Genomic DNA, 25,927 nt, shown 5'->3' with positions numbered 1-25,927 from the left:
GAGTCTGTCACTCTAGAATTGGCCTTTATAGCCAATCCAGGCGCTGCTCCACAAACCACTGACCACCTCTAGGTGCTTACCCATTGTCTCTCGAGACAAGGAGGCCAAAGAAGAAGATAAACGTAAGTGGCTGTTGTCTTGCTTGATATTTTAGGGTTTGTGTTATAGTACACAGTTGATAAACACTAACCTCGGAATTCTCAGATATCAGGCCGTTAGTGGGCTTCCTTGATTTCGCGCGATTACTTTTGTGATCGTGAACAATCAATGCCACTTTGTACAGGATTGGAAAGAGGTAGTGGGACTCGACCCGGAGCCATACCGGAGACTCCCCCAAAGAGTGTCAGCAGATGGCAGTATTTTGCTGTTCGGTGCTTCCATTCTGTCATTTTTAACAGCTTTAAACCAACGATTTTCAATGATTTGCTGCGGCGATACCAGCGATGACTCCGTGTACAGCAGACAGCTCGCATCAGGAGGGGAGGTCAATTCTGTTGCGGTGCATGTGTGAAATGGGTGGATTAGTTTAGCTGCAAAGCAAGGCGGGCTAAAAGATCGCCAGTGACGGATTTAGTCTTGAGCACATCATTGCGGATTGTGTATGTGTGGGGGGATTAGCAGAAGGTACCAGTATTCGTGAGAAGCTGCGTATCGGTGCTGTGATCAGTATCGGAACCGTCACCAGAAGGAAGGAACGCCCAGCCCAGTGTGTTTATTTTAAGTCGTTGACCTTGTACTGGGACTAGTGGAGAAGAGCATCACACTTACTGTTACAGAGGGGGAATCCCGCTGGCTTTTTCCAGGAGCATTGACGGCCAGAAATTGGGTCTCGGGTGGATTAGACGCGTGAATGAAATCTTTGAAATCGGATGGTACCACCGCGAAGGAAACTAAAAAAAGATTCCCGGACCAGACATCAAAGCATTATCGCTTCTAAAGGTGATCGGCGTTTTCGTTGAAGGAGGAAACAGAGAAGGGTCTGCGTTATGAATACGAGCGGTAAGTGTGTGTTAAATCACTGCTGTACAGCCATTCCTGCATCTCACAGTCAGGTGTAATTTCTCATCATCTGGTGACTGTATTTAACAAAAGAATATGCAGGGGTTTCAAAATGGATTTAAGATGCACATGCCTTAGATGCCAGTATTCTTAAGTGTGCATTACACGTTGAGAAATTACATGTCTGTGTGTGTGTCGTTTGACTGGATTTTCGTTTTTCAGCACGGTGTTTGAATACATTTGCTTGTAGTGGGCATGTCAGTGAACAGACAGTACACGCCAAGACTGCACAGAACTGACAGTGCCCAGGTTGCAATGCTTTTTGCCTGTGTTTCAGTTACTGCCGTGCGAGCCATTTCCATATTTGCGATCCATTCAGATTATTTCAGAGGTTAAAATAAATTCCCTTGAAACGAAAGCATATTTTGACGAATTCAGAAATTACCCAAGACTTCAAAAGACATTTTTCTTAACCTTAAAGTTCTCAGCAAGGTGTGTCTAGTAATTATTTTTAGAGGATAATACAGGAGTAGGCATTCAGCCCCTGGAGCGTGCACCTTCATTTAACTAGATCAGGGCTGACCTGGCTTAGCTTAGTTCAAACAGATGCAGACCTAAGTCAGAACCAAACAACTAGAAGATTTGGGGGGGGGGGGGGGGTGGGGGGGGGGGGGGGGTGTTTTCTGGTCAATTACGAAGTGAAGTATATTTCATTCAAAGTTTCAGGTTTTGTCCCACCACAAAATAACCAAAGAAACAAAAATCCCAATTGGTTAAACCTGCAGTATTTCCCATAGCATCTGTGCCACCATTTTTCCAAGTCCCTTTCTTTGTGTCTCAGTCAGTGTCTTTCACAAACACAGATACCAAAAGTAGAGTTGAGAAAAGTAAGTAATCCTTGTCGTGGGCTATTACTCTTATTAAGGTAATAGTTTGGTTAGGAAGAATGAGAAATAATCAGCTGCTTCTAAATAACTAACAATTTTTCAAAATTTTGATGGCTGTGTTGATTTTTCCATCTCCTCACCTACTTTATAATATTAAATCAATCTACCTGTACTCTGTTTTCAAAATCCCAGTCATAGCCCATCCAAATCCAAATTGCAAATCTCACTCATGCTTGTTCCACTTCAGGATTGCATTCATGCCCACTCCTCTTCAAGACCTCACTTCTCACTCTAAGCCTCTGAAGTCTTTGCTTTCATGTGCCACCCATCCCATGTGCTCCATGGAGCATCCTACATCTTTCTCCACCCTTGATACTGCTCCTGCTATCACAATCAGATAGGGAGCACCATGTTATTGGTGCATACCAAACCAATAACCAGTGGAAGATAATTAGGATTGGGTATGGAATGGAAGGAATTTGATTTGAGATGCCAACAAGCAGTTGTGGTAGGGTGATTTGAAGGTTACAGCAGACAGAAAGGATTGTGGTTAGACATCACCAGGTTCAATTGCAAAATGCCAAAAATGGCAGCTGTTCCTCTAGAGCTCACAATACTTATGACATATACCCCCCAAAAACTAAGTTAAGAGAAAGAATCACTGAAAGAGATTGTTGGATATTAGATTTTTCCATTCTAATCCATCTATGCTTACGTTTTAGCATAGGGTTTCTTGTGTTCATTTCTAAGCTAGTAGTATCAGTCAAGCTTTGTGTTCATTATCTTTTTGTGTGCTCAATTTTTTTTCTAAATACCTTTCGCATTACATAGCTAAAGAGAGACAGCCAAAGCAGTCATCTTTACAGTAGATAAATCTTGCTGTATATGCCAAAGCATATCTATAACCACAGCTGCTAAAGGACCCTTAAGAGACTGTTGTATTGGGTTTCACTTAGTATTCTATCACTTTACGACAGCAGAAACAGAAAATAAATTAGAAAGGATATTTGTAATTTTGGACATGTGTTAATTAAAAGGCTATTCAATATTCAGAAATTTGGACCTAAACGGCAAATTTTGTGTGCCACATTATTGAAAGAACATTAAAAACATTGGGAGAATGAAGAGTAGATTTATCAGGATGATATTAGGATGAAAAACTTGAGTTACAAGGAGTGGCTTGAGATACTGGGGCTATTGCCTTTGGAACAGAAAAAGCTAGGAGGAGATTAAATAGATGTGTTTAAAATAACAAAAAGGTTTGGGTCGAGTGAATAGAAAATGACCAGTTCCTTTAGCTAGGGAGAAATGATGAGACCTCATTAATTTAAAATTGCCTTTAAGAGAGTGAGAAGTGAAAAGGTGGGAGAAATTTCTTTACGCAGAGAGTTGTAAGATAATTTAATTGCTTCACAGGGAGTAGTTGAGACAGAGATTGTTGGATCTTTTAAAGGAAGAGTAGAGAACTGTTAGAAGCAGGGGAAGTTACAGGGTTTTGAGAGCAGGGAGAGGCTTCATTGAAAAGAGCGCGGAGAGCAGGGAGAGGCTTCACTGAAAAGAGCGCGGAGTGCTGGGAGAGGCTTCACTGAAAAGAGCGCGGAGTGCTGGGAGAGGCTTCACTGAAAAGAGCGCAGTGTGCTGGGAGAGGCTTCATTGAAAAGAGCGCGGAGTGCTGGGAGAGGCTTCACTGAAAAGAGTGTGGAGTGCTGGGAGAGGCTTCACTGAAAAGAGTGCGGAGTGCTGGGAGAGGTTATCCTCTATCCTATCCTGTCCTCTATCCTATCAGATCCTCTGTTCAGTGGAATGAGCTCGTTCAAGAAAATCAAGTGTGACATCACAGGCAAGCAGGTAGGTGATTGGTTGGGGAAGAAGCTACCTGTTTGGTGAGTATCTGGTAAGTGATTAAGGTTCATTCTAATCCTAACTTTTAAAGTAGTAAAGGAACTAGTGGTAAGCTTAATAAAATAAATAAAAAAAGGAAAATAAAATAAATAATTGAATAAAATAATTAAGTAGTTAATTAAAACACATTAAGGATGGCAGGACAGGTGATGGGTCAAGGCTGCAGCATATGGGATGCAGGGCAAACACATCTGCAGTAAGTGTTTGCGGCTCAAAGAGCTTTGGCTCAGAGTCGTTGAACTGGAGTCTGAGCTGCAGACACTGCAACACATCAAGGAGGGGGAAGGTTACCTGGACATTTTGTACCAGGAGGCGGTCACACCCCTTAGGATAGGTCACACCCCTTCTGATTTGGTGAGTGGTCAGGGACGGGAGAGAGTGGCTGCAGCTGAGGCAGGTAAGGGGACCCAGAGGGCAAGAATGCAGGAGCCTCAGCCTTTGTGATTGTCCAACAGGTCTGAGGCTCCTTCAACTTATTTGGATGAGAGTGGGGGCTGCAGGGTGGATGAACAACCTGACCGTGGCACCAAGGTACAGGAAGCCATTCAAGTGGAGGGAGAAAAAAGGAATGTAGTGGTAGTAGGGGACAGTATAGTTAGGGGGATTGACACTGTTCTCTGCAGCAAAGAGGGCGAGTCCAGACGGCTGTGTTGCCTGCTCAGTGCCAGGGTTCGGGACATCTGCTCAGAACTGGAGAGGAACTTACAGTGGGAGGGGGAGGATCCAGTTTTCTTGGTCCATGTAGGTACCATTGACATAGGCTGGACAAGGAAGGAGTTTCTGCATAGACAGTATGAGGAACTAGGCGCCAAATTATGAAGCAGAACCTCAAAGGTAATTCTTTGGCCTCCTTGTCTCGAGAGACAATGGGTAAGCCCCTAGAGGTGGTCAGTGGTTTCTGGAGCAGCGCCTGGATTGGCTATAAAGGCCAATTCTAGAGTGACAGACTCTTCCACAGGCACTGCAGATAAAATTGGTTGTTGGGGCTGTTACACAGTTGGCTCTCTCCTTGCACTTCTGTCTTTTTTCCTGCCAACTGCTAAATCTCTTCGACTCGCCACTCTTTAGCCCCGCCTTTATAGCTGTCCGCCAACTCTGGCATAGAGATTGGGCGCCACGGGTTGCCTTTGTCGATGGGAGAGGTCATCGCATCTCACTGGACAGCTACCGCCCGCCTCAAACCGGGCAGCCCCCGGTCAGTAAGGTTCTGTCCCGCCACAGTCCACCTGCTTCAATGGGTGCTTGGAACTCAGGGTCATTGCCCGACAAGTGGACTGTAACACCGCACAAAACAGCTCGACAAAAAAAAGGAAAGAAGGTACCAGCCCTTCATTTTGCAAGCTGGAACACCAGAACTGTGCCTGTCGGTAAACCTTACATAAATCAACAACTCTCGGAAGACCGCTATCATTAACAACGAGCTCTGTAGACTCAATGTGGATATTGCAGCACTTCAGGAGACACGCCTCCCTGTGAGCAGATCTCTAAGAGACCAAGACTACACCTTCTACTGGCAGGGTAGGGATCCTGAAGAACCAAGACAGCATGGAGTGGGCTTCGCCATCAGAAACTCATTGCTCAGTATGATAGAGCCACCTTCAAATAGCTCGGAATGCAGACTGTCCATCCGACTGCTCACCGCCTCTGGTCCAGTACACCTATTCAGCATCTATGATCCAACACTCTGCTTCCCACCTGAAGTTAAAGACCAGTTCTACGAGGAACTCCATCATATCATTAGCAGCATTCCTAATACCAAACATTTGTTCCTGCTGGGGGACTTTAACCTCAGGGTTGGGGCTGACCATGACTCATGGCCCTCCTGCTTTGGGCACTATGGCATTGGAAGGATGAATGAGAATGGACAGAGTCTGCTGGAGTTGTGTACCTATCACAATCTCTGCATCACCAACTCGTTCTTTCATACTAAACCCTGTCACCAGGTTTCATGGAGGCACCCAAGATCATGTTGTTGGCACCAGCTGGACCTCATCGTCACATGGCAAGCCTCTATAAACAGTGTCCTAATCACACGCAGCTTCCACAGTGCGGACTGCGACACCGACCACTCCCTGGTGGGCAGCAAATTTAGACTCAAACCAAAGAAGCTACATCACTCCAAGCAGAAGGGCCGCCCGCGCATCAACACTAACAGAATTTCTTATCCACAGCTATTACATAAGTTTCAAAGGTAATAATCTCTGGATCATGTGCAAATAGGCATAGGGCAAGTAAGATTAGAGAAATTAATGTGTGGCTCAAAGACTGGTGTGTTAGAAGTGGGTTCTGGCTCGTGGGGCACTCGCACCAGTACTGGGGAAAGTGGTGGTTGTACCATTGGGACAGTCTACACCTGAACCGTACTGGAGCCGGTGTTCTAGCAAGCCGCATAACTAGGGAAGTAGAGGGGGTTTTAAACTGAATAGTGGAGGCAAGGGATCAAATTTGGGAAGATATGGTAAATCAAGGAGTAGAGACAAGGCAAGAGAGAAAGGTATTAACATAGGAAATGATAAACATACTGTGACAGAAAGGACAGAGCGTACAAATGTAAGAGTAAATCAACAGATAAGGCTAGAATTACAAAAATAATAAAAGGACAAAACTAAAGGCTCTGTATCTGAATAGCATTCGAAACAAAACAGATGAACTGAGAGCACAATTAGAAATAAACAAGTACGATCTGATAGCCAGTACAGAGACATGGCTGCAGGATGACATGGATTGGTACCTGAATATTGAAGACTATATGGCATTTAGGAAGGACAGGACGCTAGGAAAAGGTGGAGGTTAGCTCTGTTAATTAATGATGGTATTAGCGCAATAGAGAGGGATGACCTAAGTTCAGGAGATCTGGATGTAGAAGCAGTTTGGGTAGAGGTGAGAAATCATAAAGGCAAGAAGTCACTTGTGAGAGTGGTGTACAGGCTACAAAACATTAACTGCATGGTAGGACGGGGTATAAAGGAAGAAATAATGGCAGCTTGTCAGAAAGGTACAACGATAATTATGGGGGATTTTAACCTACATATAGACTGGAAAAATCTGATGGGCAGAGGTAGTCTCAATGAGGAGTACATAGAATGTTTTCAGGATAATTTCTTGGAACAGTATGTTCTGGAGCCAACCAGAGAGCAGGCTATACTAGACCTGGAATTGTGCAATGAGATAGGATTAATTAATGACCTCATAGTTAAGGTACCCTTAGGTAGCAGTGATCATAATATGATTGAATATTATATTCAGTTTGAGGGAGAGAAGAGTAGGTCCAAGCTTAGTATTTTAAACTTAAATAAGGGTAAATATGAGGGCATGAAAGCAGAGCTAGCTAAAGTGAACTGGCAAATCAGGTTAAGGGATAGGTCAATAGAGATGCAGTGGCAGACATTTAAGGGGATATTTCAGAATAGATACATTTCAACGAGAAAGAAAAATTCCAAGGGTGGGACCCGCCATCCATGGTTAACTAAAACAGTTAAAGGCAGTGTCAAACTTAAAGACAAAGCATATAATTGTTTAAAAGTGGGAGGCTGGTTGGAAGATTGGACAGAATATAAAAAACAGTAAAGAATGACTAAAAGATTGATAAGGAAGGTAAAATTAGAGTACGAGAGAAAGCTAGCTAGAAATATAAAGACAGATAGCAAGAGTTTCTATAGATATTTTAAAAAGAAAAGTTAACAAAGTGAGCGTTGGTCCTATAGAAAGTGGTCTACGGAATTAATAATGGATAATAAGGAGATGGCAGATGAATTGAACAGGTATTTTTCATCGGTCTTCACTACTGAGGATACAAGTAAGATCCCAATATTAGTTATAATTCAGGAAATGGAAGGGAGGGAGGAACTCAAGAAAGGAAGTGGTACTGAACAAATTGCTGGAGCTGTGGGCTGACAAATCCCTGGGTCCTGATGGACTTCATCCTAGGGTGTTAAAAGAAGTGGCTAGAGAGATAGTTGATGTGTTAGTTTTAATTTTCCAAAATTCCCTAGATTCGGGGAAGGTTCCATTACATTGGAAAATAGCGAATGTAACTCTTCTATTCAAAAAGGGAGGGAGACAGAAAGCAGGAAACTACAGGCCAGTTAGCTGGAAAATGTTAGAAGCTCTTATGGAAGATGTTAAAGCAGGGCATTTAGAAAAATTCAAGGTAATCAGGTAAAGTCAACATGGGTTTGTGAAAGGGAAATCATGTTTAACCAATTTATTGGATTTCTTTGAGGGAGTTACATGTGCTGTGGATAAAGGGGAACCGGTGGATGTACTGTACTTAGATTTCCAGAAGGTATTTGATAAGGTGCCACATCAAAGGTTATTGCAGAAAATAAAAGCTCATGGTGTAGGGTGTAACATATTGGCATGGATAGAAGATTGCCTAGCTAACAGGAAACAGAGAATAGGCACAAATGGGTCATTTTCAGGTTGGCAAGATTTGATGAGTGGTGTGCCACAGGGATCTGTGCTGGGGCCTCAACTTTTTACAATTTATATAAATGACTTGGAAGAAGGGACTGAAGGTATGATTGCTAACTTTGCTGATGACACAAAGATAGGGAGGAAAGCAACTTTGAAGAGGACATAAAGGGGCTACAAAGGAATATAGATAGGTTAAGTGAGTGGGCAAAGAACTGGCAAATGGAGTATAATGTGGGAAAGTGTGAAATTGTCCACTTTGGCAGGAACAATAAAAAAGAAGCACCTTATCTAAATGGTGAGAGATTGCAGAGCTCTGAGATACAGAGGGATCTGGGTGTCCTAGTGCATGAATCGCAAAAGGTTAGTCTGCAGGTACAGCACATAATTAGGAAAGCTAATAGAATGTTATCATTTATCGTGAGGGGAATTGAATACAAAGGTTATGCTTTAAGCTATGCAGGGCATTGGTGAGACCACATCTGGAGTACTGTGTACAGTACTGGTCTCCTTATTTAAGGAAGGATGTAAATGCATTGGAGGCAGAACAGAGAAGGTTTACTAGACTAATACCTGGAATGGGCGGGCTGTCTGAGGAGGAAAGATTGGACAGGCTAGGCTTGTATCCGCTGGAAGTTAGAAGAGTAAGAGGCGACTCGATTGAAACATATAAGATCCTGAGGGGTCTTGATGGGGTGGATGTGGAAAGGATGTTTCCCCTTGTGGGAGAATCTAGAACTAGGGGTCACTGTTTAAAAATAAGGGGTCGTCTATTTAAGGCAGAAATTAGGATACATTTTTTCTCTCAGAGGGTCGTGAGTCTTTGGAATTCTCTTCCTCAAAAGGCAGTGAAAGCAGAGTCTTTGAAAATTTTTAAGGCAGAGGTAGATAGATTCTTGATAAGCAAGGGGGTGAAAGGTCATCGGGGGTACATGGAAATGTGACGTAATCAGTTCAGCCATGAACCTATTGAATGGCGGAGCAGGCTCGAAGGACCAAGTGGCCTACTTCTTGCTCCTAGTTCGTGTGTTCTTGTGTAAACTTCACTGCTTTTCACATCTTTGTAAATCACCATTAAACATTTTGTCAGTTATCCACATTAGATCATAGAAATATGCTGCAGTACACCATTAAAGTTTATTAAGGCATGAGTCTCACTAACAGTACCATTTTAAAAATTAGTTGCAAAGCCATTCTGCTTAACTAAACAGAAGAAAAAGAAGGACATTAGTTTTATTTTCATATATATTTATTTAAATTCTGAATGCTGATGACTCCATTGTGTGTAGAAGCTGGGAGAAGTTATGAAACGAGGTGGTGTAAATTTCTTACCATTTCATTTGGATTCACAAGTCCACATTGCCCAACTCCTCAAACCTAGCACTCCTAATGGTGTTTCTTCACTCATTTGAGACTAAACGGAGAAAAATATCACTAGAAAATTAAAAATTATGGTAATGATTTTACTTATTTTAAAACAAGACTTGGTATGGCTGTTGAAAGTTCGGGGTAGATTTTCTGCATGTTTGCATTAGTAATAGTCGGCAAAAATCAATCACAACAGTACAAAAGTTGAGAAATTTTAAACATAAGAGAGATGCATCCCAAACCACTTGTTTTCTTTGATCTTCAATATTGGTTCAAGATTCAATTTACCCCAATCAGGTCCCACCCACAAAATTGGTAACGACCCTCCTTCACAAGTCGACATTGCAAGATTCTGCTGATTGTGCTGGTTCAGGAAAGCTCTTCAAATTGTATTCATTTTTTTTTTAGGTGCACAGGCACTAGTAGGCACGTTTTAGAAGTTTTTTCATATCAAATCACATTCAAATTACTAAGAAATTGACGAGTGCACATCAGTGAAACTATTGCTCAGTATGTTTTTAAGTCACATTCAGTAATTTTAAATTAGGTTATTTACAGGTGGAGAACTGTTCACCCTTATTAAAAATGCTTACTTTTGGTAATAAACCCATTTTCAGCTGTATTATTAAAAGTATACCAGGTTACTACTCTTAAATACACCAAGAAACACTTTTCAATGGAAAGAAAAATAAATGGTTGCATTTGATTACACTGCCCAATTGCACCAGTTCATGGAAGTATTTACGTTTGTGATTTTATAAACGAATTTTAGCGGAAACTTTAGCTGTCACCTAACCAGTGCCATATCAAGCACACTTTGGGTGCAGTTTTCTAATTGCGTTCAAAACAGGAACTGTGCCCTCTAATCTTTAAACTGTGAGTTTTATCGTATTTTAATTGCTACAACGTATACAGTGCAAATTGGAGCAGAATCCAGAATTGATCCTGAATAAAATCTCTGATTACCTTCCTTAAACTGACTAGATACACAAATCTGCTTCAGTATAATGTGATCCCTGAGATTCCTTAATAGTGGGGTTGATTCAGGGAACTTGAGCCTCAATGGGTTCTGAATTCAGTCATTTTTGCTGCATTCTGGATACAATGTTTGAGAATAAATCTAGGGACAAAGGAATTATGACTTGTATGCATACAGTCGCTGTCACATACAAATATTTCATTTTTTTACATCTATTAACAGCTTCTACCGAAAGCCAACATTATAGATTGCGTCACTGCACTTAAACCATTCCAAGGTAGCATGCTGAGGTCAGAATAAGGCCCTGCAATTCAGCATGGTGGAGGAGAAATGGATCCATTTCTATTCAGTTTCATGGAGTATGGAAGTATGTACAACATATATTGTTCTTCAAAACGTGGGCCTTGAAACTAGTCACATCAGTGGTCTTGTACAGAACTGGAGTCTGATACAAGACAGATTTTATTGAAATTGTATTTTGACCTTTTACAATATCCTCCCTATGCCTTGCTTTTGTTTCTTCGCATCTTATAGGGAATATAATTTGTCAATCAATAACTTGTAGCAATTTTTTCAGTACATTCCATTCCAGTTCTAGGGTAGGTAATGAGCTCAACCTGTTTTCAGTTGGATTAGTAATGGTAGTGAAACCTCTGGTTTCTACGTGACATCAGTGATCCCTTTCCTCCTTGAGATTCCTTGCTGATTGCACTTCTTTTTTTCACTAATAGAATAACACTTTTTTAAAAAATAATAAAACTTCTTTATGAAGATGTGAAGCTCATCTAACCTGTTCATAGACTAATTTGACTAACATTTTAAAGTTGTAAATCAAATTTGTGAACTCAAGTGGGGTCTAAAGTGATAGAATTGTTTGTAGCTTTGGAACAAGGCCTTTAATAGCATTGTAAATAGAATTGATTTTATAAAAGAACAGTTTTGATCAAGTGTTACTTCACCTTGAAACTATTAATCCCCATAATTCTTTAAATAGAAATTTCAAATGCTGTTAAATCATCAAAATGACTGAGAATTGTCAATAAAATATACTGGTGCTAAACAGGCAATAAAAACTGTTAAAACAAACACTTCCAAGTCAAGTTTACCAGTTTGTTTGGTAAGTCCGGCCCTCCCGGTAGAGATAGCAGTTTCTACTTTAAGTGCTGTTGGTGAAACTATTTGAACGCTGCTCCCAGACAGTCTGGTCCCAAGTGACATTGCAGTCCTCTACAGTACTCTGAGACCTCAAGACTGGTCTAGGCAGGAAATATTTTTTTTAGAATTAGAACATTACAGCGCATTACAGGCCCTTCGGCCCTCGATGTTGCGTCGACCTGTGAAACCATCTGACCTACACTATTCCATTTTCATCCATATGTCTATCCAATGACCACTTAAATGCCCTTAAAGTTGGCGAATCTACTACTGCTGCAGGCAGGGCGTTCCACGCCCTTACTACTCTCTGAGTAAAGAAACTACCTCTCACATCTGTCCTATATCTATCACCCCTCAACTTGAAGCTATGTCCCCTCGTGTTTGCCATCACCATCCGAGGAAAAAGGCGCTCACTATCCACCCTATCTAAACCTCTGATTATCTTATATGTCTCTATTAAGTCACCTCTCCTCCTCCTTCTCTCCAACGAAAACAACCTCAAGTCCCTCAGCCTTTCCTCGTAAGACCTTCCCTCCATACCAGGCAACATCCTAGTAAATCTCCTCTGCACCCTTTCCATAGCTTCCACATCCTTCCTATAATGCGATGACCAGAACTGCACGCAATACTCCAGGTGCGGTCTCACCAGAGTTTTGTACAGCTGCAGCATGACCTCGTGGCTCCGAAACCGACCCCCCTACTAATAAAAGCTAACACACCATATGCCTTCTTAACAGCCCTATTAACCTGGTTAGCAACCTTCAGGGATTTATGCACCTGGACACCAAGATCTCTCTGTTCATCTACACTACCAAGAATCTTCCCATTAGCCCAGTACTCTGCATTCCTGTTACTCCTTCCAAAGTGAATCACCTCACACTTTTCCGCATTAAACTCCATTTGCCATCTCTCAGCCCAGCTCTGCAGCCTATCTATGTCCTTCTGTACCCTACAACATCCTTCGGCACTATCCACAACTCCACCGACCTTAGTGTCATCTGCAAATTTACTAACCCACCCTTCTACACCCTCTTCCAGGTCATTTATAAAAATGACAAACAGCAGTGGCCCCAAAACAGATCCTTGCGGTACACCACTAGTAACTAAACTCCAGGATGAACATTTGCCATCAACCACCACCCTCTGTCTTCTTTCAGCTAGCCAATTTCTGATCCAAAGCTCTAAATCACCTTCAACCCCATACTTCCGTATTTTCTGCAATAGCCTACCGTGGGGAACCTTATCAAACGCCTTACTGAAATCCATATACACCACATCCACTGCTTTACTCTCATCCACCTGTTTGGTCACCTTCTCGAAAAACTCAATAAGGTTTGTGAGGCACGACCTACCCGTCACAAAACCGTGCTGACTATCTCTCATGAACTTATTCTTTTCAAGATGATTATAAATCCTGTCTCTTATAACCTTTTCCAACATTTTACCCACAACCGAAGTAAGGCTCACAGGTCTATAATTACCAGGGCTGTCTCTACTCCCCTTCTTGAACAAGGGGACAACATTTGCTATCCTCCAGTCTTCCGGCACTATTCCTGTCGACAATGACGACATAAAGATCAAGGACAAAGGCTCTGCAATCTCCTCCCTAGCTTCCCAGAGAATCCTAGGATAAATCCCATCTGGCCCAGGGGACTTATCTATTTTCACACTTTCCAAAATTGCTAACACCTCCTCCTTGTGAACCTCTATCCCATCTAGCCTCGTAGCCTGAATCTCAGTATTCTCAACAACATTTTCTTTCTCTACTGTAAATACTGACGCAAAATATTCATTTAACACTTCCCCTATCTCCTCTGATTCCACACACAACTTCCCACTACTATCCTTGATTGGCCCTAATCTAACTCTAGTCATTCTTTTATTCCTGATATACCTATAAAAAGCCTTAGGGTTTTCCCTGATCCGATCCACCAATGACTTCTCGTGTCCTCTCCTTGCTCTTCTTAGCTCTCCCTTTAGATCCTTCCTGGCTAGCTTGTAGCTCTCAAGCGCCCTAACTGAGCCTTCACGTCTCATCCTAACATAAGCCTTCTTCTTCCTCTTGACAAGCGCTTCAACTTCTTTAGTATGGATTCAACAAGAACAACATGTGTTGATATAGTGCTGTTGCAGTAGTAAAAAGGTCACACAAGGGTGTTACCAGACAAAATTTGATAATGAGCCACATTAAAAGATAGTAGGACAGGTGACTAAAATCTTGGTCAAAGAGTTAGATTTTAAGGAGTGTCTTAAAGGAGTAGTGAGAGATAGAGGAACAGAGAGTTTTAAGGAAGGAATTCCAGAGTTTAGACCCTAGACAGCTGAAGGCATGACCACCAATGGAGATTTGTAGGAATTTGGGGATGTACAGAAGGAACACAGAGTTCTTGGAGAATTAAGATAATTGTGAAAAGTTGACATTTTTCTTTAGAAAAGCAGATTTTAAATTAGATTTGCAAAACAATTCTTCAAACTTGGAACGAAGTTAGAAAGTTAAATTCCTAAATGCACACTCACACACTATATTATAAGGGGGTGGGGGAAGTCCCTCCTAAATGGGCTAATCTGCAGCCCATGGCAGGAAATATATGATAAGATTCCTGTCACTGGTAAGTGAGCACAGTATATAAATTGTAGATAATCCACAAGAGAACAAAGGGAGATGTTAGAAAAATTATTTTTAAGCAGAATGTTGGGTCAGGGGTAGAAGTGGAATACATTTTGCTGTTTAAATAATAGTGAGGCTAGCATGGAAAAGTAGAACAGGGCAGAGAGTTGGTTACGGGGTGATGGATATGGCGCTGGAGGCATTAATGGTGGAGGTGGGTAGGGAGAAGAGATGCCATGGTTCCATGGGAAACCGGGAGGCCTTGAAGGACTACCCTCAGAAAGGAGTGGGAGCAGATGGTCAGTGAGGTCAATTCCTGAAGTCTGGACCCAAGGACCTGGCAGCAGTGCCACATGAAGTCTAATTACCTCATGTGGGTGGTCAAGCTCAGTAAATGCATCTTCACATGACATCTCCTACCCACCACACTACCAACATCTCACGATGCTCAACACAACGCACCCAATACACCCTCATTTTGCTATTGATAGTGTTGAATGGCGGAGCAAACTCAATGGGCTATATCTCTGCAGCTGCTCCGATTTCTTATGTTCTCTCTGGCATGATGAGCAAGCTGCAGATGGTATTACCAGGGACCTCTTGCTTCCCAACCCTCTCCCCTCTGAGTTCCTGTTTCCAGACACCCAAGAACTGCCATCTGCCTATCTACAGGAACCTCAGGAAGAGGAGGCAGGAGAGCAACAGCACAGCTCTAGAGAAGAGGCCCTATCACCTGATCAGCCACCAGCTCAGATACTGGGACTGGACATACCTTGGAGGCTAGTTGGGATCAGCACATGGTGAGTCTCCAGGTTCGAGTGGACTGCAAAAAGGCCAGGGTTGAAGGATGATTAGACTGCCAGCTCACCAGAGGGAGAGATGGCAAACAAGTACTGCTGCACTCAAATGAGGACCTCGATGGGGCAGCATACAGGAGAGTACTGAATGGGTATGCACACAAAGATGCTGGGTGCATTGCTTGGCTTGCCAGACAGCTTCTTGTCACCATCAAGGAGCATGGAGGAGTTTGGCTCCAACTTGGCAGAGGGAATGGCGCAGAGTTTGATCTCTCTGCAGCCTCTGCTCCATCTCCATCCCATGCTGCAGACCCAAAGGCACTGCCACTGCAACCCCCATCCCCAACCTGTTGCAGTTTGTGTGTGGACAGGTCACCTACTCTTCTGCTTTCTGTGCGAGTATGTGACAACAATCTCTGGCAAATCCTGGAACTCACCAAAACACCTCCAAAAACATTCCAGAATACTTCCAGACACTGTGCAGTAGAAAAAGTTCCAAAAAAATTACTTTGCCTGTAATTAGGATGCCTGCCCCTTTAAATAACGCTAGTGTATGGCCCATCTTGCAGCTTCACACTTGTTTTTCCCTTGTGTGAACAATGAAGAGGCTGCTGCACATATATTGATCAAATTTGGGATCCTGCAGTCCCATTAGCCGGTTGGGCTGTCTGGCATCAGGTTAGCTCTGAATCAACGTCTTCCAGCGCATGCAAGGGACACCCTTACCCTCAATGAACGCCAGAAGGCGTGGTCCACAGATGAGATATGGCGCAAGGCCATTGTAGCTACAGCAGTGCTATGTGAGGCAATTTTAGCCCCTCTGTATTTCTCCAGATATAAAGATCCTAATTGCCCATCATGGTTGTATGCTACCACTACAGGAGAGGTGAATAGTGACCCATCATTCCACTCATATACATCGAGGCCATTGGGATCCCAGACCTAATCAAAAACTGGACCAGATACTTATTTTTGTTTGCAAAAAATATAATGCTGATGATAGTGGCATTGCAAGGTATTTGTATGGCCCATTTGTATTGATTCAATTGTCCCCTTTTTATGCTGGGCATCGCAGTTTAGTGGTTATAATACTGGGCTCGTAACTCGGAGGATGAGAGCTCAAATCGCATTATGGCAAGTAGTAATTCAATAAATCTGGTCATTTGTGGGCTAGCACCAGAAAAAAATGACTGTCAAAGCTATTGATCGCTGTAGCCAACCCAACTAGTTCACTAATGTCCTTCAGGGAAGGAAACCTGCCACTCTGACCTGGCCTGGCTATTAATCATTGTCACCCACAGCCTACACTGTGTAATTACTTGTGTTAGTAATCTATACTATATTACCCTTCAAGTATGTTCTAACACTGAAGGATTACTGTTGTGGTACATGTACAGGGCAGTCAGGTATGATTCTGGAGTTGTCATATCAACAATTACTTTACCATACATGTCATTGATAATCTTTGAGTGACTGATTTGTGCATAAATGCGATACTTAGAGACATCCATTATAGTGAATCATGTAATATGGCTTAGTGCAGCTACATAAAACTGATACAGAAAACATGCAAAATTTTAAGAGGTAGATTATTTTGACTTCTCATCACTGCCCATCAGAAGTGATGATAGTCAATCATTTCTCTGACTATTGGTACTGGTAGTGCTTTAGTGGACATGTCATAAAGTCTGATAGTTGTTTTACAAGTATTTCCCAGTTTTGCCTTGACTGCTGGAAAATGATCCCCTTGGGTTTGCAAATGCAGGTAGGCTTTACAAAAGAATTTTGATAACTTAAATCGATAGTGTATTCAGATAGCAGCTAGCTGAGTAGTGTTTTTTCCCTCAACTCTTACAAATAAATACAAGATATATCATGATTGGAACAATAAAAAAAGCACAGATGTACAGAATTACAAACAAGACAAAGCTGCAAAGAGAGAAACTGCGATTGAAGTATTTCTACAACGCAAGAAGTAACTACAAAGAAAAGATAATGACAAATATTTGAGAACTGAGATTTTAAAAAAATTAATCAAGATCCCAAGACAAAGATAGTCCATTAAGAGAAAGATTAATACCACCTGTCAGTGAAATGATTAGTTCGCAATTCAGAGTCTGGACATAAAAATGACAAAAGTTTCACCTTAAACCTATCATTTTGATCTTCATCTGATATAAAATTTGAAGATAGTCATTTGAAACATCCTAAAATTACTGCCAATCAACACAGAGCATAAGCAAAAATGAAGTTATAACAAATTCTTTGGGGTATGACAAATCCTTTCTACAAATGTATGAATGTAGGTTTTTTTTCAATCCCCTATTTTTGGTTTACCCATTTTTTTTAAAACCTTAAATTAATACAGAACCTAAGGCTGCTTTTCTGGCAAGTTGCTTATAATCATAATCTTGAAAGAGCAAACTGGCCATTCTTTTCCACAATTGTTAACATTTCTCAGCTGAAATTTCTGATGAGTAATAACACTGCAGGTGTAAATCTATTCTTGCTATAAAATGTTGGCGTCGCATTTTATTCTTTTCTCTTGCAACTTACAAATCTTGCTGTAGCAAAATCCTGTTGTAGAGCAATTTGTGCTGAAGTGATTGAATTGTAAATTGTCACCAGTACGAAAAAGAAACAAATGAGAAATATCTGATAATGTTTCTGCCACAATTTTCTGCAGTCTGTGCCTAAATTTATAGCAATGTGTTAATTTTAAAGTCCAGCAATTGAAACAACCTCCAAATTGCAGCATCATTTCAAAGACAGCCTTCTGCTCTTCACGAAAGTAAACAGTTTTAGAAATTTCCTATCTTTATAATGTATGTAGCCAGCTGTTATGAGACAAGTGATTGGGGATATTTTCCTCCGTTTTTGAACAAATAATTTAATAAAAAAGAAAAATACTGTGGGATGTTGGAAATCTGAAATAAAAACAAAATACTGGAAATACTCAGCAGGTCAGGCAACATCTGTGGAGGGAGAAACAGAGTTAATGTTTCAGGTTGAAGCCTGCTGCGACAATGCTCTTTGTGCAGAGTCCTTTGTTGATCTGCAAATCCTGCATTGTATACTCATTCACAAGAAACTTTCATAACCCCCATATAAATGACCATTCATTGGCTACTTGTTAAACTTAAACACCCAATGAAGGATATACCTCTATATTTTCTTTAGCTTCGATATTAAATGTAAAAAAGAGCAGTTTGGAAGTACAGAGAAACATAGAATCAAAATGCACTGCCTGAAAGGGTGGTGGAAACAGATTCAATAATAACATTCAAAAGGGAATTGGATAAATGTTCGAAAAGGAAGAAAAAATTGCAGGGCTATGGGGAAAGAACAGGTGAGTAGGACTAATTGGATAGCTCTGTGACCAGTGGTGTACCAGGGATCGGTGCTGGGACCCTTGCTGTCTGTAGTGTACATTAATGATTTAGACGTGAATATAGGAGGTATGATCAATAAATTCGCAGATGACATGAAAATTGGTGGTTTCTTAAATAGTGAGGAGGAAAGTCTTAGATTACAGGATGATATAGATAGGCTGATAAGATGGGAAGAGCAGTGGCAAATGGAATTTAATCCTGAGAAGTGTGAGGTGATACATTTTGGGAGGACTGGCAAGGCAAGGGAATATACAATGGATGGTAGGACCCTAGGAAGTTCAGAGGGTCAGAGGGACCTTGGTGTACTTGTTCATAGATCACTGAAGGCAGCAGCACAGGGAGGTAGGGTGGTTAGGAAGATATATGGGATACTTGCCTTTATTAGCCAAGGCATAGAATATAAGAGCAGGGGGGTTATGAGGGAGCTGTATAAAATGCTAGCTAGGCCACAGCTGGGGTACGGTGTACAGTTCTGGTCGCCACACTATAGGAAGGATGTGATCACACTGGAGAGGTTGCAGAGGAGATTCACCAGGATGTTGCCTGGGCTGAAGCATTTCAGCTATGAAGAGAGACTGGATAGGCTAGGGTTGTTTTCCTGAGAGGAGAGAAGGCTGAGGGGGGACCTGATTGAAGTATACAAAATTATGAAGGGCATTGATCGGATAGATAGGAAGAAACTTTTTCCCTTAGCGGAGGTGTCAATAACCAGGGAGCATAGATTTAAGGTAAGGGGCAGGCGATTTAGAGGGGAGTTGAGGAAAAATGTTTTCACCCAGAGGGTGGTTGGAATTCACTGCCTGAAGGGCTAGTAGGGGCAGGAACCCTCACAACATTTAAGAAGTATTTAGATGAGCACTTGAAACACCATAGCATGCAAGGCTATGGGCCAAGTGCTGAAAAAAGGGATTAGAATAGATAGGTGTTTGATGGCCAGTACAGACAAGATGGCTGAAAAGCTTGGCAGGATGGAAATTCAGGCATAAGTTGCTCATAATTTTCCATCAATTAATGTCAGTGGACAGAAAAAAAGTGAGCTGTGTCTGCCTGAATTTGCAATAAGTGCTTCTGCACCACCAAATTTCGAGACAAGCACCAAAAAGGAATAGCTGCTTGTCAGGCAAACCCCCCACCTGGCAAGACTGAGGCACACATTATTTCGCCACATGAACATTAAAACTTAAAATTGCAAGCCCCTGATTGGAAAGATATTTGCATAGTAACAGACAGTGTTGGAACAAAGGGACCCAGTCTTTGCTTCCCCAATACACAGAAGTGGTGGTCAGATCAGTTTTAGTCACATGACTAGCTGGCTGTTGGTTTTTTTGAACTTGCCACAGATTTGAAGTCAGAAAGCACTTTTCTCCTGGATTGAGAAGACCTCTGTCCTGTCTGCTCCAATCTCGCTTTCACCAGCATTGGAAACCATTGAAGACATGTGAACCCAAAGAGAGAAAAGTCTCCTACAGTGAACAAGGTTTAAGAAGAATACTGGGCCCCAACAAAAAGTAAGAGCTGTCTACAAGCAAGGACTCTACGACGAGCTGGAAACACAGAAACAGTAACAAGAAACCCCCTTTAGAGATTGCCTCAAACCTCCATTTTATTTTTCTTCTCTTTTCTGTCCCTATTTGCATGTGTGTATCGCGTGTGCATACTAGTGTGGGCGCGTCGTACATCCGTAGGCGTTAACCATATTAGAGTTTAAGTTTAAGGTTTAATAAATTTCACTCTTCTTTAAACTTAAGAAAACCTGGTGTGCTCATTTCTTTGCCTTATTATTGAAAAGCAAAGGGAGAGCTCAAAACACAGTGTGTTTAAAATTAAACCCTGTTACAATATGACCAGGTGAAGACAGCAAAAGACCCTAGACACCTTTCTCACCTGTTCATAACACTGCTCCATTAACTGTTTAGAAGTACAAAAGACAAATATTTAACAAAATATATGTTTATGTTGACCTTTGTGACCCTTCTCCTTATAGGATCTAATGTCATGTGTTATTACCTCACAGTTCACAATACTTCAAAGATTTCATAATCAAAAAGTTATTCATAAGTTATCACCAGGATAATATAGGGAACATGTATATAAACTAATACAATCACATTCAGTGACATTACAGAAAGGTTTTAGCTGTGATCAGCCTATACAAAAATAAGCTACCTTTTGTATTGTATTTTGTCCTTCACTGAGATACTTGTGTAATTGAGATTATATTAATAGGATTATACTTCATTACAGTGCGCATTTGCAAGCAACTGTTTGACCTTTATTTGCATTTGCATCTACCGATGCATTTCGTACCCAAAGTTAAACTTAACAAAAGATGACACGGCAAGGCTTTAGAAGTCTGTGAATCTGTATACATACTGAAGATGTAGGGAGCTGAAATGCTCTAGTGTCATACCCATAGCTTTTAACAGACTGCAAAACAATCTATCAATGTATGCAGAGCTATTGTAAGCCCACAGTCCTGCAGTGATGAGTGGAAAGAGCTGAGCTGTAATTATTAGAAAACAGACTGCAGAGCTGTCATAAATGCCTTGTCAGTGGAAGTGGAAACTATGGTGCTATGAAACACTGAACAAAGCACGCATAATGTTGGCACTGAAGAAACTATAAGAACATTCTTCTATTGTTTTAGGCAATAACTTTTTCCCCAACCAATTTTCATCCTCCTCCTGAAAGCAGTTAAATGTGGTAGTCTCCAGTACCATACCAAACTGATAATACTTTATGTATCTTAAGCACTGAGTGTTGATATGCTATTTGATGTTGGAGGACCTGACACCAACTTCACCTGAAGCCTATTTTCCCCAGGGGCACAGAAAAATTATCAGAGTGGAATCTTGTCTGACTTTTGTCCTTTATCGGGACAAGAATAGAGTTCTCAGTGTGAACTTGGGTTTAGCTAATTCAACACATGATGGGTCTGTATGTCTTAGTGGTGTATTAGGAGGTTAGTTATCCACGTAAGTATTGGGGGAGATCTCTGATTTTGAATCGCTGTTGTCTGAAAGTTGCTTCACTTGGAAACAGAATTTAGGATATGGCTGCTGTGTTAGCTATTATCTCTTTCAGTTGCAAAATTTGATAAGACCATAGAATAAGCAAAAAAAAAACCCTGGAGAGTAACTGATGTCCAACTAGGAAGTTATTTCTTTCTTTTACAAATACAGCCAGTGATGAAAAGACGCCATTATGGAAAGCTTTGAATCAACCACCGCACTTCTATTATTGAATAAAGGTCTACATTCAAGAAAGTTGCTTTAATTCTATTAATTCAGTAAAAGATTCTGCATTTGAGACTTACAGGTCATCCTCAGCATGGAAATTTCATCAGCAGTAGTACAGGGCACTTGCAACCCAAGTCATTCAGAACAAATTTTGAAAGATATTCATGGGTTTACAAAGAAGGAAGTAACTTGTAATCTTAAATAGGGTATTATTGTCTGTATGTTAATCACAACGAAAACAAACTTTTTGGTTACAAGAACCACATTTATTTTTTTCCAGCAAATCCATTAATTTCAGCTATTTAGTAAGATCAGATTTTATTAGCCTCCTGAGTAATGAGAGCACTTAATCTTTAAGCACCTGTTCATAACAGGAAATTAGTTCTTTGTTAACTTGCATTTTGTACCAGGCTCAGTACCAAGAAATAGCTGTTTGCGTTTTACTTGATTCTAGACTCTGGCTGTTCATACAGCCCCAGATCATGCTAGAGGTTTTCTCTAAAAGAAATTCCGAGATCTTCGAAAGTTCTGAAAAAATTTGAGCTTGATTTCTATAGTTTCAAGTTATGTATCTGTCCATATCCTGCTTTACCTTTTGTTTTTCTCTCCGGACCAGTCAGCTACCATGAGAGAAAAGGATACTGATTTGGTGGAAACCTTGTGCATAAAACAAAGTGAGGTCAGGAACTTGCAAGGTCCACAGACTGCCAGAATTCCATCTGCGCTTGCATTCCATCCTGAAAAAGTGCTTCGTGTTCAAGTATCATTTTCCACTTGACCCTCCCTGGAACTTGTTGCACAGCTCCAAATAATCTGTTGTCTAAAATATTGCACAAATATTTTATTTTTGAATTTACCTTTAATTACAATGCCCAATACAACTATATAATACAACACATGTGTTCACTCACCTCCAGTTTACTAATCAGTCCTGGAAGGCTGTTAAGTACTAATTCTATTCTAGGATCTGACCTAGTTCCAGCTTCACATTGGCTCTCTGAATAACTTGCATTTTAACCCTCACCTTCCCTTCCATTCCATTTATCCCTGGAGTGTCCACTTTATCTCTGGAATATTAAAATCCCCTCATGATTATCACATTATGATTTCTTGCAATGTCATACTTGCTTAAATAGTTCTCTATTTGTCACTTTTGAACTGGCAGCCAATAGCAGTGGCTAATTATTACTTGTCCTTATTTATTATTTTGTGTGCATGCTGCATCTGCTATTTCCCCTTGTGATATATCTACTTTTTTGATACTTTTATCAATCATCCTACTTTTCCATCTAATTTAACAGATTGGTGTCTTGTGAAAAATTTGGGTCTATCTCTTCCTTTTAAAATTTTTGCTCAGCCTCTTTTTAAAAAAGATCTTCTCACTGTTAACTTTGACTCTTTGCTGGGGTTCAGTTCCATAAGCACCAGTTTCCCTATGTAAATTCATCCAAGTTTTAGTCACTGTCTAGGTTCACTCAATAATTATCAGTAGGTTAATTGGTCTGAGTGAGAAGGAAAAGGCAGCTTCATGGGTCCCAGCTCTCCCTAATCTTGTCCACACACAGTTCCACCACAGGTCTCTGGGTAGAGTTCAGAATTGGGAACCCTGGTTGACTTTCTGTTCATTAACACAGAATCAACATAAATTGGTGCATCTCTACAATCAGGAGCTTAGAGGCAACTATCTCAGCACAGATGGTGAACTTGAGGCTTCTTGGTCCAAATAGCTCATGTTTCATGGTGAAGCTTTCTGAGCCATTATGAAAGCTTAGTGCCAACTCATTTGTCTTCCTTCTAATGCTATAATTCTGTTTACGCAATATCAATAGGTTTCACTAAACTGCACATTTTCGTATTACCAAAGGTTTATTCTGAATGCTTCTTGTACTGGTGTAGAATACTTAAGGACAAGTGTTGAAATATTGGCTTATTTGTAGTTCGGTTTTCTTTGTTCCAATCACTCGATTGCACTTGTTTACCTATGAATACCAAATCTATCTTAGATTACTTTTGATGAATATTCTCATGTTTTATGTAGGCAGCTTGACCAATCACCTAGTTGTGTACAGTGCATCTTTCCTGCTCAAGTCTCTTTTCTCTAAACAATTGATCCATTTATCCCCCTTTACTGACCAGATTAATAAATCATTCATTGAAACCAATTATCTTGATTATTGTTTCCACATTGCCAGATAGCACTAGAAACAACTGGCAGTCAATAGTTAATGTTGCATTTCCCTTAAGCTGAGTCGGGGAGTAATGATGGCAATTTTGAAAGGGAAGGAGGCAGTACCTGAGGAGAGGGAACCATTTACAATGTCAGATGGCACAGGTGCCAGTAAGGGAAGTTGGATGTGTAGCAATCAAGTGGAAATGGAGTTGAGGGAGCAGGAGGTATATCTTATGAACAAAATGAGCTTAGAGATGAAATGAGGGAGATGGACAGGGATTCATGGAGGCAATTGGTAATAGAGGAAAGAAGACAGGAGTTATGTTTGTTCTGTAGGATAATAAAGTAATGGATACTTTTCTGTGGTGAAACTAAGACCTGGTAGAGCTTGATGTGGTCCAGTCACATCTGGCAATAGATGGCTAAGCTTGTTGTGCACCAGATATGCAGAAGTTTGCACCTCTTCAACTTGAGGAAATGAAAGTGTAATATGTACTGGAGAGAATGAACAGAGGAGCAACAGTGAAAGCTTTGTAAGGGACAAGACCATCAAAGGTAGAGGTGAGCGAGTGATTGAACAAATCAACAGCGTCAGAGATATCATGGCAAGTAAAGAGCCATGGGAAAAAGGAAGCAGTTTTACAAACAACATCTCAGCACAATACACTAGTCACCTATCTCAACATTACAATGGCTACTCTGTTACATCTTGCTTTCCATAACCTTTTCTATTTTACCCCAATTATTACCATTTTCTTTGATTGCTCCAACCTCCATATTTTAGGTGCTACTGTCCTCACTTACCACCTCCTGCTTCACATAAGAATCCATTACTGAGTCTGTTGGTTTTCTCTACATTCTAGGGATATATTTGTTTCTGATTCTCCTGTCAGGTGTCAAGGGATAATTTTTCATGCCTGTTTCTGATCAGGAACAGGGTGGTAACACACTGAAAAATCAGAAAACAGGCAGGTACCTCATTAGAGCATATGTTGGTCAAGCTCTGCCCAGTGAGGACTGCAATGAAAACAGAAAAGCTACTTTTTCTGAATGATTTTTGTAGGAGCAAGAATTACCCTCCTAACTCCCAATAAATTGTGCTGCCCATTGGCCAGCCATCCATAACCTACTTCAATATTGCCTGATCCACCCTCTTAAATTTAATTCTGAGATTCAAGGAGGAGCTGTCAGTTTATACACACCTGCACCCCATCCTCCCCACCAATCGGTAAGCTTCATGTCTACATTCCAAAGGTTAGCTTGCAACTCACTGGCAGCATATTAATGAGGCCCAACCAGGAAAATTGGCCAAGCCTCTCGCTGGTGACATTAGGCGACTGCTCCATCCATGATCCACCTGATGTCTTCCTAATGGCAGCTTCATCCTTTCACCATCATTAGCTTTAACTTTATCATTAGGAAGTGCAAAGTGAGTTGGAGACGATTGAAGTAAATTATAATTATACTGCATGCTTATAGCAATGTGGTTTCACATGTTTGCTAGCTTACACTATGATATTTTACAGTTGTTATATGTCTGCAATGTCCTCTTTTGAAACATCATGTCACAAGGTATAAAACATATGAGATATTTGCATATTTGCATATTCTTACATTATTTGGAAGAAGTGGAGCAAAACTGTAATTAAATCTTTTGCATGGTTATCGATAGTCAGATCATAGTAGGGTCAGGCGTCATGAGTCAGTGCTGCTAAACAAGTTGTACTGGATAGCACAAAAACAACGTGCAGGACAGGTTTAACCAGCTAAAATGCTATTTTTACAGCTCCATCATGGCTTGGCTTTTGTACTTTTTGATTCTCATTATAGCGTATATTTAACTCTTTCCTATTATAATAATTCAGCAACAACCACTATTTTCAGTTAGAACCTTGCTATTTATTTGTGCTTGTAAAGTCAGTAAATTGTATTTATATTTTGCCTCTGTAACATTATGGTTTATCACATTTGCTTGTTTATGGATTAATTCACCATATTGATCAGTTTCTGAACTCCAT

The 25,927-nt window shown here is 40.9% G+C and overlaps 1 protein-coding gene across 1 annotated transcript in view; it reads left to right on the top strand.

Moving 5' to 3' along the window:
* Nucleotides 1-427: 427 nt before the first annotated feature.
* Nucleotides 428-25,927, top strand: part of ablim3 (actin binding LIM protein family, member 3) — a 328,868-nt gene continuing 303,368 nt past the window's right edge. Inside the window, exon 1 of the mRNA XM_068043395.1 lies at nt 428-999. Within this exon, the coding sequence (XP_067899496.1) occupies nt 987-999 (13 nt within the window). The 5' untranslated portion in view covers nt 428-986. The remainder of the gene's footprint in view (nt 1,000-25,927) is intronic.

This window comes from Heterodontus francisci, chromosome 12 (genome assembly GCF_036365525.1).
Source record: "Heterodontus francisci isolate sHetFra1 chromosome 12, sHetFra1.hap1, whole genome shotgun sequence".
NCBI lineage: Eukaryota > Metazoa > Chordata > Chondrichthyes > Heterodontiformes > Heterodontidae > Heterodontus > Heterodontus francisci.
The sequence above is the reverse complement of the archived record's forward strand: the minus strand, read 5'-3'. Positions and strand labels throughout refer to the sequence as shown.